Genomic DNA, 17889 nt, shown 5'->3' on the forward strand with positions numbered 1-17889 from the left:
CCTCTCCATTCTGAATTTACCATACTTGTCATATTCAGTTTCCCTGGGACATTCAAAGATATACCTTCCTGAATCACCTGATTTTTTTTTTCACACCAATGTTCATATATAATAAAGGCAGGCGTATGCCTATAGATATATGTACATGTAAGTTGGCCAATTCAGTTTTAAAAACATTTTGAATGTCACATAATATTTAAATAATCTGTTAACTTGACATTTTATTATAGATTTGTCTCCTTATTCTTTCCTTTTGTGCATTACTTCTCAGGTTGAAGTGCCACAAAACAGAAAACATATTTGATTGGCTGATTCTCAACATGAACCGTGCTTTCAGCAGAAAAAAAGGTAAATAGTTTGGCTTTCATTGTATGGGAGACCAAAGTAATTCTGCATAAATACTTGTAAAGGTTAAAAAATACTAGTATTACAGAATAAATCCTTTCAGAGTAGTTGTATTAGACCAATTAATTTAGAAAGGAATGACTTTCTGGAAATTGTATGGATCAAGTCACTCCAGATACGTACCTATAAAGAGTCCTCTGTCTGTAGTATGAGGCTCTGAGAGCCTCTACTGAATCTCATGCTATTTCCTTTACTGATTTCTGATCAGAGGGAATGCAAGAGGGTGTTAGAACAGCTAAAGGGAGGCATGTAGGTCTCTGTGCTGCTGTTTATTGTTTCTAGTGGTTGGGCTTTTATTCCTGGTGAAGCTGTTTTGGAAAATCACATTTTAATAGAATTAAACCACCCTGTGTTACAGAAACTTTGTTCATTCTAAAGGCATGGGCTTTGAAGGCTAAAATTAATCTTGTTTTTATGTTGAAAAAGAGACTTTCTAAAACTGTATGTATCTACTGCCAAATAGTCTCTAACAGATAAATTCCCAGTTATAGATCTTTCAGTTCATTCATTTTTTTCATTCTGTTATTTTAATACTTTTAATTTTTAGACGGAGTTTTACAGATAGATTTTTCTTTTAAAGCAAATACAAACAAATTTGTCTGATGTGAGTGAAAACATTTAACATAAAATGATATTTGTGTATTAATAATGAGGAAAACATTAACAATAAGAGCTGCATTTTCTGATCTTATGTTCACATAATTCAAATAGATCTTTGTTCTAAAAACCCTTATTAAGTGAAAAAGACCATTGACCAAAGTCTCTGCTGGTGTAAATGAGTGAAACTCCATTGACGTCAATGTGAATGCATCCATTTACACCACAAAAAAGTTGGCCTCATATTTGCCATAGCTATCTATATTAAACTTAGAAGCTTAAGGTGTCTTATAATAGAACCTAACAAAATGCAGTAACAGTATCTCTGTGGCCCTTGTGGAGCATACATCTACTTAGTTTATTGACACTAAGATCACAGACCCATCTATATGCAGTCATAGATTTATTCTCTGTTCAGAGAGGTAATCAAATGTTTTCCTGGAGATGCATTGTGTTTATTGGTGTTGCCTAATTTTCCTTAGCATATTTGTTTTTATAAACAATTTCCACACATTTTATATTAGTTTCCACATGGTTCTTTTTCCCCACAGCCATGGGAAGAGTTTTTTTTCCTGTAGATAACCTTTCCCCCTATTCTACTCTGCTGGGTGCTGATACTGTTTGCAACTTGGTCTCTCCCTCCTTGAGAAGTAGCCTGTTCTTCCTATGTTTTGTGCTGGTTTTCTTGGTAGTTCACCTGGCCATTGGGTTATCCTATGGTCAGATACTTCCTTACTTAATCACTGTGGCTCCCAATCCTCTGAAGCTCAGGGTTACAGTGCAGAACATAGTCCCCTCCCATCCCCCTGCCCACAACATATTTTACGTCTTATGTGGTCCTTATATGTTTAGTTAAATACAGGCAGTCCTCAACTTTATGACATTCTACCTAAAATGAACGGCACTTATGATGTTTCTGAATTGACATTGTGATTCAACTTACAACCGTTGTTTTCAACTTTACGACACTCCGTCGCTCAGTGATTGCAGTTCTAAGTTACAACCATTCGACTTATGATGCAATTTTCAGGAACCAGTTGTGTTGAAAGTACAAGGACTACCTGTAACAGTAATCAAATTAGGTGAGGGTTTAATTGATTAATTGAAATCTCAAATTAAATATCTAATATCAACCCACCCATCTTTCAGCTTAACAGTGACAACTGAAAGCATTCATAAGTGAATATTTAACAAAACAAACTGGTTGAGTCAGGAAGCACTTATTCACCCAGGCAATCATAAAGAATTAGAATCTCTGCAGACAAAAGTTGTAATTGAAAATAATATGGGTATCAGGTGAGACCAGATTATATGAACACAGGCTTCATAGAAGAATACTTTTTCCTGATTTGTTATGTTAAAGTGCAAGATAAATGTAAGATCATCAAGTATCATGATTATTAAATTTTGATACTTATGCTTTTGATACTTGTGAACAAAGTAGCATAGAACTCAGTGGGAACTTTTCCACTGACTTTAACAAGAGTTGGATTACCTATCCATTTTTATATTTCATGGAAGCAATGTTCTTTGTATTTGACTTGCAGAAACATTAAATAATTTACGAACCATGAAAAAGAAATTAATATTAGAATGAAAACTATCTACTTTTAAAATCAACAGATGCAAATTATATACCAATTTATATTAATAGAGTTTTCATGGATCTTATTCAAAACTAAGTACGACAACTAAAGGGGAAAACTGAGATGTCATTGTCAATGATGTTGGAAAGTTGTTTTTTCTGCAACATGTTTTCAAAAACAGCACTGTGAAAATTCCTGCTTCTTCACTGTCAAAAGATGTGAACATTTTCTTTAGGTCAAACACATAACACATATATGTTTCTCTATGTATTCCTCTGACCCATTTTTCTGCGCCTGGTCCCATCCTTACCACCTTTACCATGTACCACCTTTAATTTAAATGTACCACCTTTAATTTAGCTTTGTATAGTGATACCCAACCAACCAAGGTGACTATATTGAAAAACTTCATCTCCTCAAGTGCAGCAGTAAATAGTTATATTAGTAGAGATGTGCAGAGATCACACTCTCCCTAATCTCAGTTTCCGTATGTCTTGTCTTTATTGTCTTCAGTCTTAGTTGTAAGCTCTTCTAGGAATTTAATATGTTTTATAGTAAAGAAAGAGATTTCGTATTGTAAGGGCAATCATAAATGTTGTGACTACATATCGGTGATCCTTATTAGTAATATTGGTATCCAAGTCATCTGTATATAACTGAAGGGATGATCTGAGTCTAAACATATATACACACATACACGCACTGTGTGCATGTCTATATAACATATTATAAACAAACAGACAAACAGAAGGCATTAGATTATTAACTTTTAAATGAACAATTATCAGTATTTGAGGCCAAATCTTAAAGGGTGTCTGCTTTTTTTGCTGGCTCTGTAGCCTGAGATTTATAGATATTACTGTAGAGAGTGATCATACTGATGCACAAATAGGAAAGTTAACAGAATGGAGCTACAGTTTGTTGATTTATGCTGCATTAGAAACACAGGAAAAATGTATTATTTTTGTCAGATGGAAAGAGACATTTTTAAGCACAGGGTAATCATGCTGGAAATGTAGGAAATTTAAGGCCACATTTTTTCACTCTGGGCCAAATTCAGCATTGAATTACAAGCTGTGAAATCTCACTGACTTGTTCAGGGTATGGATCTGCACTGAATTTGGCCCATAGTTTGTTATACTCTAGTGCCCAGATTTCATCCAAAAATAAATGCGCAGTTGTCAACCTTAGTTTAGATATGGGTACACAGGTCTATGTCCAGACTACTGTTCTGTGGGAAAATCTGATTTCTCTAACATCATGTGGAAAAACATCATTTTTAAAAGCTATGATTGCTGCCCAGTGATTGATTCATGAAACATGGAAGACCCCCACAACACTAAATTACATTGCAGTAATTACAAATGGCAAAGTTTGAGAAATTGTATCTGTACTGACAGCTAAACCAAATCATCATGGTTCTTTATGACAGTCATTTATGGAAATAGACAGACAAAATGTAATGGACAAAGTTTGAAATATCATGAGAATGCCTCAAGGAAAAGTTACAGAATACAATTTCACTTGAATGGACTGTCTATAAAATGATCTTCAGAATTATTATAATCTCATGCTACATTTCACAGACAACATAAGTTTAGTGTTTCCTATTCTTCCTTTGGACACGAAGGAAACAAGTGAAGCCATAAAAGTGGAGGAAATAACTATGGCATATAAATAAATAATGGTAACATGTAAAAATCAATTTCTTCTACTGCTAGTTTCTTTTGGTTTCATATTTCTTATTTAGATGTATGTAATTCATTTATCACAATTTTTTAAATAAGCAATAAAAAAGAAAGAAGGATATTTTCTATTGTATTCTAACCTGTGAAAAGTTGAAGAAAATTAAGCAAACAAACAAACAAACAAACCAGAGACAATATAGCTGCCAGTGAACTTTAAAACTCTCTTTGTGGAATGCATTAGAGTTTTTCCAAAATTTTAAAAGTTATTATCTTTGTTCTTATTAAGAAAAGGAGTACTTGTGGCACCTCGTGAGCTCTTGCTCAAATAAATTGGTTAGTCTCTAAGGTGCCACAAGTACTCCTTTTCTTTTTGCGAATACAGACTAACACGGCTGTTACTCTGAAATTTGTTCTTATTGTGTTCTTGTTGCTGTGGTATTTTTTTCTTAGATAGTCACTCAATAAGATCTGTGTTTTTTTCATAAAAATAACGATCACCTGGCTAAAAGGTTTTATTTCATTAGAAAACCAGGCCTAAACAAAAATAAAGCAAAAAGCTAACACATAATGTAAATGCCTGGCTTTTTTTTCACTAGACAACCATACTTACAAGACAGAAACTGGGAGCATGTGAAAGGTACAGAATTGCATGCCAAATAGCTCTTTGCTACCCCAGTTTTGTTGGCCTTTTGATATAGAAATTGGTCATTTACTTCTTCTTCTTCTTCTAATACTTTAACTTGCTTCCAATATTAGAATTTTTGCATGAAAGATTATCAGATGGTTTCAGTTATAGCTCTTCTAGTGTTTGAAATATAGTGATAGGTGAAACCAGAATTTCAATGAGAGGCCCTTTCAGGTCAGTAACCTAACACATATTATTTTCTCAGGGCCTTTTGTAACTATTATATTGTTCTCAGTTGGCTGCTCAGTTTCCTTTCCAATATGTAAAATATGAGAGAGAATTCAGAAAGTTTGCAGATTACACTAAGCGGGGGGGAGACGTAGATATGCTGGAGGGTAGGGATAGGGTCCAGAGAAACCTAGACAAATTGGAGGATTGGGCCAAAAGAAATCTGATGCAGTTCAACAAGGACAAGTGTAGAGTCCTGCACTTAGGATGAAAGAATCCCAGGGACCACTACAGGCTGGGGACCGACTGGCTAAGCAGCAGTTCTGCAGACAAGGACCTGGGGGTTACAGTGGACAAGAAGCTGGATATGAGTCAGCAGCGTGTCCTTGTTGCCAAGAAGGCAACGGTATATTGGGCTGTATTAGTAGCAGCATTGCCAGCAGATCGTGGGAAGTGATTATTCCCCTCTATTCGGCACTAGTGAGGCCACACCTGGAGTATTGCGTCCAGTTTTGGTCCTCCCACTACAGAAGGGATGTGGACAAATTGGAGAGAGTCCAACAGAGGGCAACGAAAATGATTCGGGGGCTGGAGCTCATGACTTTTGGGGAGAGGCTGAGGGAACTGGGTTTGTTTAGTCTGCAGAAGAGGAGAGGGAGGGAGGATTTGATAGCAGCCTTCAGCTACCTGAAGGGGGGTTCCAAAGAGGATGAAGCTAGGCTGTTTTCAGTGATGGCAGATGACAGAACAAGGAGCAGTGGTCTCAAGTTGCAGTGGGAGTGGTCTAGGATGGATATTAGGAAACACTATTTTACTAAGAAGGTGGTGAAACACTGGAATGTGTTACTTAGGGAGGTGGTGGAATCTCCATCCTTAGAGGTTTTTAAGGCCCGGCTTGACAAAGCCCTGACTGGGATGATTTAATTAGTGTTGGTCCTGCTTTGAGCAGGGGATTGGACTAGATGACCTCCTGAGGTCTCTTCCAACCCTATGATTCTATATAGGGGAGAGCCAATATATCAATATGGTTTCTGAGAGTAACCATGAGCGAGAAATTCAGAGAAAGTTTCTCGGTAGGGATGTTCTTGAGTTTGTAGGGTTCTGGTCGGATTTCATTTCCGAACTTCATGCGGTTGTACTGCTCCTCTTTGGTCCCATATTTTTCACCATGCAGGAAGCATTAGGCAGCACCTGAGAAAGTTCTAACTCATACAGTATTTTGCAATATATTCTCCTCTCCTTTCTGTGTGTGAGAGGGTAGTTTGGCCCTTTAGTATTTCGAATTTGGTATTTTCCTGTTTGCTAATTTGTCCAAAATATCTGTAGAGCATTCTTATTATAATCATATTATAGGTTCCTACTTATCATAGTATTTTAGGCAGCTCAAAAAAAAGAGCTCTGATTTTCACCTGAATAAAATAACCAATTTTCCCCTCTGCTAAGCTTAGGAAGCTCCCTCGAGACATAGGTTCATTATTTGCTCTCCAGGCACTGAAGCTGTAGCTTTCTAGAACATAATAGTTGAAGAATGTTGAGCCTCTTTGTCTCTTTCCATTGTGCGATTCAGGGCCTTAGGACAATTTAAACAGCTTAATGTACATAAGGTCAGATATTTTACATAAAGGCTTTCAAGCTGAAGAATTTGAGCTCTATAACCAATGAATTGTCCATTTAGAATTGGTGTTTGTTATTACCCATTTGTATAGTAAGTTGGACGTTGTGGGCCAAATTTTCAAAACTGGCCACAGAAAAGTGGCTTCAACAGATGCACATGTGCCCAAATCCTGCAGTTATATGGACAAAATGGGTAATTCTTCATGTAGGTAGACAGGCACGTAAACATTTGTGTTAGCACATAGAGGTTTTGTATGTGTGTAAAACTTTCATATAGGCAGTTATGTATTTGAATATCAGTCACTTAAAAGTCTACAGTGACTTTTTTGGTGGAAGGACAAGTTTTGATAATTGTTGGTTAACTTTCATACTAATGCATATTTCTTAATCTTCTGAATTGCCGGCTATCATGAAAAATCATTTCTTGTCTGCTGAATTAAATTTTGGAGCTGTATTCACAATGTCATACCCTGATAAGAGTGATAAGGATTATTTCATATTTTGCTCATTCTCTTATGAAACTGCTAGAAAATTAGCAAGAATATCCAATATGATTAAACTTACACCATATTTCTGTCAAACACAAATGCTCTGCCAGGAAAAATGTTATATGTCTATCTGTAAATACATACACTGTCTCAGACATATAGTCTTGTTTTTTATTTAGGTCTTTTTTAATAGTCATCTCGACCATTTCCCCCCCTTTTGGATCCTCCATTCTCAAATTTTGTATCATTGTGGTGATCACTGGATGACTTTGAGTTCATTAACTTTGGAATATTTCCAACAGTTCTATAAGACTAAAGGTGATTTAATAACATCAGATAAATGTTGTTATTCTTTATACCAGAATAAAGTTTGGTGGACACTTTTCCCTTCAAATTTCACTAGTGCAAAAATGTCACTTCATTGTAGTAATATCCAGCAATTCAGAAAAAATTAGCAACATGCTAGAGTACCAAAAGGGAGAAAAATTAACTGAGGTCAACTTTTTACCTAAAGATTTCTCTTTTGAAACTTCAGGGTCAGTTTAAGCATAAGAATGTAGGTAAGCAGCTGTGATTGTAATTTTTACACTGACAAAAGGCTGTACCTTTCCCAGCCTGAATATCCTGTACATAATGCAGGCAGCAAGATTCCTGTCACCCATTGTGGAGGTCACAACAGTCAACTGAATGGAGCCACCACTTTAGTTAAGGTTACACATGTTCTAATACTGTAACCCCTTTTTGTCCTATGTGAACTTTTGGCTTTGTAATAGAGCGGCAGCATCCCAACAGCTCCATCGTGGCCTGGCTGGCTCTGGAGCCCTTTGCCTCAGTTTCCGTCTTCTTCAGGGCTCCGTAACGGGAGACTGCTGAAGATATGGCTTGACCCTCCAGCCAAGTCACAAAAAAATATGATGCCTTCTGGGAGTAACAAGAGTCCAACCAAAAGTCCCAACAAAGAAAAAGATTCTTCCACTCATCCTGAGCGTCTCTGCAGCCTAACCGTGGTCCTACGCCTCAGGCTAATTAATTATGGGACAGCTCAGGCTGGCCCCACCCCATCTCCCCTTTAAATGGGCCAATGACCCTGTAGCAGGTTGAAATGTTCCATGTTTGATCTCTCTCCAGAAGTGATTTTTTCCCCCTTGGAACACTCTCACAAATTCCCTCTAATAATTTGTGATTTAGGAAAGGGTGGTAAAATATACTTAGAGCTGGTCAAAACTTTTTGATTTTTTTTTTTGGGGGGGGGAGATGTATCGCAAATTGGAATAAAACATTGAATTTCAAAATTTTCCACAAAATGAATTGTTGGTCTGTGTTCCACACCTACACAGGGGAGCAAGGGGGTGTAAAACACTCTCTTACTTCTCTTTGCAGGCTGACTATACCACAAGTTGCAGTCCTGTGGTGAGAACAGCCACTACAGAACCTATAACTCACCCTCTTGCAAAGGTTGGTGGGGAGTGGGTAGTCAATGATGAAGAATGGATAGAGCTTGGATTCCATCTGCTTCCTCTCTGACTTTGTTCACCTAATGTGCCAACCAGTGCAGTTAAATTGTAATGGAAACAGTAGTACTTTGCACCATGCGTTGGGCTGGCAAAAATTACTTCCCCTTCTGGAGCCTGGGAGGAACGAGGGACCACTCTCAGAGTCGCACTACCATCTCTGGCTTGCTCCTGGAGCAATATAGCCGTACGCTGCCCCTTTCAGGGCTTCTGGCTAAGCCACAACATAGTCATTATGGAGCAGCAGAACTAGTAAGATGCACAAACTGACTAGCTTAACAATTCTAATCCTTTTGTTAAAAAAAAGTTAATACATCATTAAACCTGCATAGTTAGTGTCACAAAAAGTGAAGAAATGCAAAAGCTGAGGATTCATGATCAGTGTTACATATCTATTATTGCTGTTCTTTTTTTCTGCTTAAATATGTAGATCACTTTATTATTATCTATGTCCTAAAATGTATGGCATAAAACACACCGTATATGAGATAAGGTTGTGATAATGTCACTGTTCGAATCTAGCATTTACATTTCCTGACTTTTCGTAATTTTGTAACTATGCAAACTCAACATTGTCTTAATAACATTTTGTTATTTTAATGTGAGCAGCCATTGAAAGCCATTCATAAGGCCCTGAATCTCATGATGGAAGGACACTGAAAGGCTCTACATTCTGCAAACTTCATTCTGTTCTAGGAAGATAAGACTTCAGTGTCTTGACAAAGAATGAATGCTTGTCTCCAAGAATCACTGGGGGAGGAGAGATACTGAGGGCGAAGGAAAAAAACTCCAGCAACACAACACTTAGTTTTTGTATCACGTATATTTCACTGGGACTTGTGTATGCATACCTAAGAGCAGAATTTGGTTCATAATTTTGATTGTGTGCTTAATCATAGTAACCTAGTAACTTTAAAAAAATTGCTTTTATTAAATACTTAGGTCGTAGTCAGCATCTGTAATTCTCTGCTCCTACTGTCATTGAGACACACACTGTGGTTGGGTGATAGCAAAATGGATACATGTATGACTACTAATAACACTGTAATTACTGTATGTAAGTGAAAGTTCTGACAATGGTAATCAAATCTCATGCTCCAGGATATAAACTCCTGGCCTGTAGGGGTGAAGAAAAATGTATGTAATATACAGCATTGAGTAATTAACTGATGTGCAATTTGCAGGAGCTCACCTTTCTCTGCAATAAGTTACTAATGGAGGCAAGATACATCACTAGATGAACCAATAGGGTGTTCATTTTTGTGTGTCCTATTGTGAAGTTTGTCTTTACTGATATGAAGATAGATAACCAAATTCAAAAAAGAATGTATACAGTGTGGAAGTGACTACCCTGATACCTGTTCCTTGTCATTCATACAGAGGTATTGACACAGTGGAGATTGCTTTTGTTCAGAAGACTAACGTTATGAGATGTGCTGGGAGAGCAGAGTTAAGCAGAGTGAACTGTAGCATAAACAGCTAGGGAACTAAGATACTGGCATTAGTGCTAGGGAAGTGTTGATCCCCAACCGAAGTAATAATGCAAAACTGTTTTGGTCTTTAATTGAAAAAATTAGTCTAACTATCCCTCTCCTCCCTTTGGTATAGCTGGTACAGATGGTAGTACTATGCAGTTTGGAGAGGGGGTCACCGCACTGGAAGTAGTAACCACTGACATCTTTAACAGTGCCCCCTCATGCAGATTTCACATGAAAGGTCGTCAAGGCCATCTTCTAACTTCCTGTGCAAGTAAAGACACTGTGTTTTAATAAATTTTATTGGCCCAAATCCTGTTGACTTCAAAGAGTGTTTTGCCGTGGTAAGGATTGCTGGATTTGTCCCATAGTTACTGCATAAGTGGTTTTGATGGTAAAGTTTCCCACAATCAGTATGCCCCCAAAACACCTCTAATTGGTTCTTCCTGTTTCCATATACTGTGATACTTTGACCACGCATTAGGCAATGCAGATCATGACAGAATCATTGTTCATTCTGGAGGGGGATACGTGTCGTCGTGAACTGAGCTAAAACGCATTTGAACAATCCTACTATCCCTTACATTTTCAGAATGTTATCCATGCAACTCACATTGGGTCAGTCATTTCATAGAATCATTGAATATCAGGGTTGGAAGGGAACTCAGGAAGTCATCTAGTCCAACCCCCTGCTCAAAGCAGGACCAATCCCCAACTAAATCATCCAAGCCAGGGCTTTGTCAAGCCTGATCTTAAAAACCTCTAAGGAAGGAGATTCCACCACTTCCCTAGGTAACCCATTCCAGTGTTTCACCACCTTCCTAGTAAAAGAGTGTTTCCTAATATCCAACCTAAGCCTCCCCCACTCCAACTAGAGACCATTGCTCCTTGTTCTGTCATCTGGTACCACAGAGAACAGTCTAGATCCATCCTATTTGGAACCCCCTTTCAGGTAGATGATAGCAGTTATCAAATCCTCCCTCATTCTTCTCTTCTGCCAACTAAATAATCCTAGTTCCCTCAGCCTCTCCTCATAAGTCATGTGCTTCAGCCCCCTAATCATGTTTGTTGCCCTCCACTGGACTCACTCTTTCCAATTTTTCCACATCTTTCTTGTAGTGTGGGGCCCAAAACTGGATACAGTACTCCAGATGAGGCCTCACCAGTGCCGAATAGAGGGGAATGATCTCGTCCCTAAATCTGCTAGCAATACTCCTACTTATACAGCCGAAAATGCCGTTACCCTACTTGGCAACAATTGACTCATATCCAGCTTCTCATCCACTGTAACCCCTAGGTCCTTTTCTGCAGAACTGCTGCCTAGCCGCTCGGTCCTTAGTCTGTAGCAGTGCATGGGATTCTTCCATCCTAAGTGCAGGACTCTGCACTTGTCCTTGTTGAACCTCATCAGTTTTCTTTTGGCCCAATCCTCTAATTTGTCTAGGTCCTTCTGTATCCTATCCCTACCCTCCAGTGTATCTACCACTCCTCCCAGTTTAGTGTCATCTGCAAACTTGCTGAGGGTGCAGTCCACACCATCCTCCAGATCATTAATTAAGATATTGAACAAAACCGGCCTCAGGACCGACCCATGGGGCACTCTGCTTGATACTGGCTACCAACTAGACATGGAGCCATTGATCTCTACTTGTTGAGCCTAACAATCTAGCCAGCTTTCTATCCACCTTATAGTTCATTCATCCAGCCCATACTTCTTTAACTTGTTTACAATGCTGGTGCAGTATAGGAGAAGAGGGCATAAGGAGCCAATCCTGCCCAGCCGCAGAGCATCTGTTTGCTTGGGGTATTGCCAATCCCAAGTACATACCACTCAGTTGTCCTTTCCCTCTGCTGCCTTATAGCAGAAAAATATATGTGGGATCCACTACACAGCCAGTATTTCCCTTTTCCCTTTTCCTAGTCTTTGCGCACTCCCAAAATATTCAATGTAGAATTTTACTTTTATGTTTTAATGGGCTTTGGCTGAAGTTCATCGTGGTCAGAAATATATGGGCTTCTATCTTACCTCATTATGCAAGTTCCTCTCTAATGTGTGTAACCAAATTCCTTTTTCATTTAAACAGAAGGCTGTTATGCCCAGTGTTGTGCCCTCATGTTGCTCTGAAGTCATTCATACTACCAGGGGTACTGAAAGCTATGAATTTATTAGTTCAAATTGCCTTTAGCCGTTCAGTAAACTCAAGCCTAGTACACTACAGCATTTTTTAAAAATTTCTTTCAGTATATTATATGTGTATGTTTGCTAGCTTGATTTAGGTTTCAAGTTCTTCTGTGCTGGGGCCTTACTGTTTTATATGTCTGTAAAGCATTAGCACACCGTTGGTGCTATATAAGTGATACAATAATAATAATTAATAATTAATATATCATCAGCTGTTTGTTTTTGTTGATTGCATTATAAAGTTCTGTTTTGTTTTATATTTGAGAATGAATAATTAAGTACTAAATTAAGAAGCCCTGTTAAAATTAATTTTAACAGGAAGGAATGAGGGAGCAGAACAAACTGCATTTTACTCTTGAAAGAATTTGTATATTAAATTAAGTATTCCTGTTTTGTTTTCTCATAATGTTCAGTGTGGCTTTTTGATGCAATGTCTCTGCCATTTTCTGGATTTTATATATCTAAAATGGTCTTGTTTTCCTGTTGCCTTGAAATGAGATGAAATCACAGCAAAATTTTAATAAGATGCTGCAAGACAGTGCCAGAAAGCAAATCAGAACTTAGCATGCAAGGGAAAAATAAGGGTTAGGACAGGGGTGGGCAAACTATGGCCCGGGGACCACATCTGGCCCTCCAGATGTTTTAATTGGGCCTTGAGCTCCCGCCGGGGAGTGGGGTCCAGGGCTTGCCCCACTCTGCGCAGCTCCCACAAGCAGTAGCATGTTCCCCCTTGGGCTCCTACACGTAGGGGCAGCCAAGGGGCTCCGCACGCCGCCCCTGCAGCTCCCATTGGCTGGGAACCGTGGCCAATGGGAGCTGCAGGGGCAGTACCTGCAGACAGGGTGCCCCCAACCGCTCAGCCCCACCCCAGATCCTGCACCCCCAGCTGGAGCCCTCACCCCCTCCTGCACCCAACCCACAATTTCATGACCATTCATGGCCCTCCATACAGTTTCCATACCCAGATGTGGCCCTCGGGCCAAAAAGTTTGCCCACCCCTGGGTTAGGAGATATTTCTTGTGACTTTTCAGTATATCTTCACCATTTATGTGAATTTTGCCTAAGCATGGCCTTGCTTTATGATGCAAACAGTGCTGTCAACCTGCAGCCACAAGCAGCCCCATGCTAATGGGATTCCAATGCTAGTGTAAGGTTTACAGCTAATGCTCCAATGTCCCTCTTGTGTGTTCACGAGCTGCTACTTGCTAACTAAGGGCATGTCTAAGGGCATGTCTACAGTTTGGACTATGGGGTTGTGAATAGGAGTATTACACCAAAGTGCTGTGCTGTCACTCCCCTGTGTGGACACTGCGAGCACAAACTAAAAGGTTCCTACCTCATGTAAATATAGTCCTGTTTGAAGAGAACTACGGTAATGCGAACTAGGAACCTTTTAGTGTCCTGCAGTGTCCACATGGGTGAGTTAAAGTGCATGCATCCAATGAAGTGAGCTGGAGCTCACAAAAGCTCATGCTCAGATAAATTGGTTAGTCTCTAAGGTGCCACAAGTACTCCTTTTCTTCTTATATACATAGACATCTGATGGTATCCCACTGAAGTCAGTGGAAATTTTACAGTCATAAGAAATGCAGAACCATTAAAACATTTTCATTAATATTTTAAATTCACATTTCAAGGTAGGTTGTCCTGTGTAATTGTGCACTGCTTTGGAACTGCACTCATTTAAAGAACAGGGAGAAGTCCAGTTCTCAGTATGTCTTGTCTGTACTGTAATCGTGGAGTGTGATTACAGCTCATTATGACATATCTGAGCTAGTTTTAATCTATTTAGCTACAAGTCCAGAGCAGTGAAGCTCTGGCATTGTGAGCTTTGGTGTGGGCTAGCTCCACGAGTAATTACTCATGGTGGGTTTGGTGTGGGCTAGCTCCACGAGTAATTACTCATGAACTGCCACAGCTTCACTGCTCCGGTACCTGAGCTAGCTAGATTAAAGCTGTATCAGACTGAGCTGTAATTACACCAAGTGATTACAATATAGACACACTCATCTGACCTCTCTCTCTTAATTTGGACCTTCCTGCTACCTGGCAAACCCACTTTTCCCTCATCTCCCTCTAAATAGTGTACTGATTTTTAAAACTATGATTCTTTAAAAAAATATATAATATATAAAACCAAATTAATCTTGGTTATGACGCTTTATCCTTTATTTTTTGTCTTCCAACTGTATTGATTATTAATTTAAAAAAATTTCATTACATCCTGGTGATCCCAGAACAACACATCACATCAGGGCCATTGACAGCTGATTTAATGTAGAGAAGTCTTCAGCTCAGAAATTATGCTGAGAGATTAGCCCAGCACACAGCAAACCCAGGATCAGGGGAGCAGAAAGGTCACTGTTGCATACACTTCCTCTCTCCCCGCCTTACCCCCCTGATATGCTGTGTGCTCCTCAACCATAGCCAAAAGCGCATTTATAGATACTGTAAAATATCAAATATTAAATTATACCACTTTAAGGAACAAGTAGCTAAATCTTGTTCTTTCATGCAAGAGCTTCACTTTCAAAGAATACTGCTTTGTATGCTACAGGACAGATTCAGTTTTTTTTTATACACACACCTTCCATTGAGTGGTGATTTTGTTATGAAAGTGACTGTGTAAAAATAGGTTTCAGAGTAACAGCCGTGTTAGTCTGTATTCGCAAAAAGAAAAGGAGTTCTAGTGGCACCTTAGAGACTAAACAATTTATTTGAGCATAAGCTTTCGTGAGCTATGCATTATGCTTATGCTCAAATAAATTGGTTAGTCTCTAAGGTGCCACTAGAACTCCTTTTCTTTTTGTGTAAAGATATATATCTTACAAATCAGATCTGCTCCTTACGCACATTCAGAGGTATAGCTCTTTGTTTAGTTAAAAAAATAAGTTTTACTGCTTTTACTCCTGTTAAGACTGCAAGAGCAAGCACAACTCAGAGAGAATGAGCTGGATTTTATTCATCCTTGTGTGTTATCAACAGAAAAAGTTAATTATTTAGTTATATCTGTGAAAACTCACTGAAGGCAAAGGGAATTGCATGTGCTTATTCAAGGGCAGAATTTTGCCTTATGCTACTCTTGTGGTGGTTCATTCAATGAGGTTCCAGATTCTGCTTCCATAACTCATGCTAACTGAAATGAGAATAGTCATATGTATAAGTAAGCGCTACTCACTGAGAGTAAAGTAATTCATCACAATTTTTTAAAAATCAGGAATGCCATGTAGTTATTTGAAAAAAATGGCCCAAGCCAAACATTTAATTTCTCCTCTACATCGTGTTTTAAGTGGATTTCTAAAATTCTGGTGTTCAGAATTATTCTTCTGAAACTTTAGCAGATTAGTTTTACATAAAATAGGCATTTTAAAATAGTCATTACAAAGAAAAGGAAAGGCAAATGTGTTTCACTGAGCAGTTAACACATGCTGTCAAAGCATAATAAAATTCACAGCAGGAAAAGTAAGACAATAGTGTACATTTCTTAGATGGATCATTAAAGGAAAATATGCAACTTTATTTAGGCCATCCAGTGAAAGATTAAAGTTTTAAAACTCTGGAGCTAATTGTTAACATGGTTTAAGACATCATTTTTTTACAGGAACCTTCCCTGTAGAAATATTGGAGATAACAGTTTTGTTTTTGATTTATTGTTTTTTATTGATTTTTGAAGAAATGAATACAATAGAGAAATCTAAGAAAAACAGTCTTCTAGATATACAACATAATACATCAGAATAAAGGTAATATGCAGTCAATGTTTGGAACATCTGCATGGTGAAGAAAATATCAGAAAGACAAGGGCAAACCACCTGGGATTGAAATACCACTTTTATAGGGAGGAGGAGGAAATCCAGAGATCAGGGCTTCAGATCTGATTTTAAGTTCAGTGAAAGGTAATTAAAATGGAAAATCTCATAAATGCCCAGGATGAAAAGTTAAGTTATTATATACCATTAAAAAGTCACAAAGCCTTTCTGGATAGTCAAATTTGTTTCTTATCTAGATTGATGTCGCTTATCTGGTCTTATCTTGTCTCCTGAAATAATGGAGTTACGGGACGAATTTGACGTTCATTTTCCAGCAAGAATTTTACCTAGCGGTCAGTGTTAAGCATAGTTTGTCATCATTATTCTAATACTATTCCCATAATATTTTGACATATTATAATTAGTTAGAAGCAGCTGAAGCCTTGTACAGCCAAGGTATGTGATTTTAAATTGACATGCGGGGATCTGCATTCATGCTTGTAAAAGGAAGCTCTTTCACATGACTGTGTATCTGCTGTAACTCCAATACCAAACAACTCTGCTGATTATTTTCTGTTTGGTTAGAGATAAGGTACAGCAATTCTACAGAGTGGTAGTACTTTGGAGAGGAAGGATGCTCCAGTGTAGAGTACTAGCCTGGGACTGGGGAAACCTGGATTCAAGTGCCTGATCTGCCACAGACTTTCTGTGGGATTATGGACAAGTTTGTTAGCGCCAGAGTTTTAAAGGTATTTAGGTGCCTAATGATGTAAATAGGTATCTTTTGGCATCAGAGAGTCAGGCACCTTGGCACTTTTGAAAATCCAAGTAGGTGCCCATCTGCATCTTTAGACACTAAGTACCTTTACAAATCTGGCCATTAGCCTCTCTGTGCCTCATTTCTCAATCTGTAAAATTGGGGAAATAGTACTGCTTTACCTCACAGGGATAAATTTATTAAAGTCTGTGAGGTGCTGAGATACTGTGGTAATGTGGCCCTTTATTATTACCTGCGATAGAAATATACTTATCTGAATAAAATTAGGATGACTGATGCATTTAAAGTTACAATAAGAATCAATAAGGCATTTAATCTAGTGCAATTTTTTTTGTTTTGCTTTTTTGCAGACAAAACATGGATGCACACTCCTGAGGCTTTATCCAAGCATTATATTCCCTACAATGCAAAGGTAAGAAAATGTCAATTAATTTCCTCTTTGTTTAAATTTTTAAAAATAAAATGAAAGGAAATTTTGAAATAAAAAGTCATTTTGAATAGAAAAATTGAAACATTTAATTTTGAAAATGTCAAAATGCTTCCATTTTTTTGATTTTCTTTTACTGAAACAGTTCAGCGAAATCAACCCGAATTTGTGAAATGTTTCAATGTTCCCAAATCTGCTTTTTAGTTTTATTTGTTTGCTGGAAAAACTTTCAGGCAAAAAATTTCACCCAGTTCTGTTTGGTGGATTCACTGCTGCATGGATTCTCTTCCTCTCCTCACAAGGAGTGCTGCCAATGTATCAAGCTACTTCAGCTCATCAGAGAGGTTCCTCAGCCAGCTCGTGGTCTTAGCGATGAGGATTCCTTCCTCATCCCCTATACATCTGACCAGCACCTGTTGTTCTGATTGTGTGCTGGGCCTCTGATTTGTCCTGTAGAGGCAGGTGATGAGAGACTGTTACAAAGATTTCAAATTTTGAAGGTTGTCACATCAGACTGATAACAAGATTTTTTGCTA

At 38.3% G+C, this 17889-nt stretch overlaps 1 protein-coding gene across 2 annotated transcripts in view; it reads left to right on the forward strand.

The window, feature by feature from the left end:
- The first annotated feature begins 276 nt into the window (after positions 1-276).
- GULP1 (GULP PTB domain containing engulfment adaptor 1) overlaps positions 277-17889 on the forward strand; it is a 134520-nt gene continuing 116907 nt past the window's right edge. For both annotated transcript variants that reach the window (XM_073306130.1, XM_073306131.1), the window contains exons 1-3: positions 277-348; positions 16406-16501; positions 17277-17338. In XM_073306130.1, coding sequence (XP_073162231.1) covers positions 16447-16501; positions 17277-17338 — 117 coding nt within the window. In that variant the 5' untranslated portion in view covers positions 277-348; positions 16406-16446. The remainder of the gene's footprint in view (positions 349-16405; positions 16502-17276; positions 17339-17889) is intronic.

This window comes from Lepidochelys kempii, chromosome 11 (assembly GCF_965140285.1).
Source record: "Lepidochelys kempii isolate rLepKem1 chromosome 11, rLepKem1.hap1, whole genome shotgun sequence".
Lineage (NCBI taxonomy): Eukaryota > Metazoa > Chordata > Testudines > Cheloniidae > Lepidochelys > Lepidochelys kempii.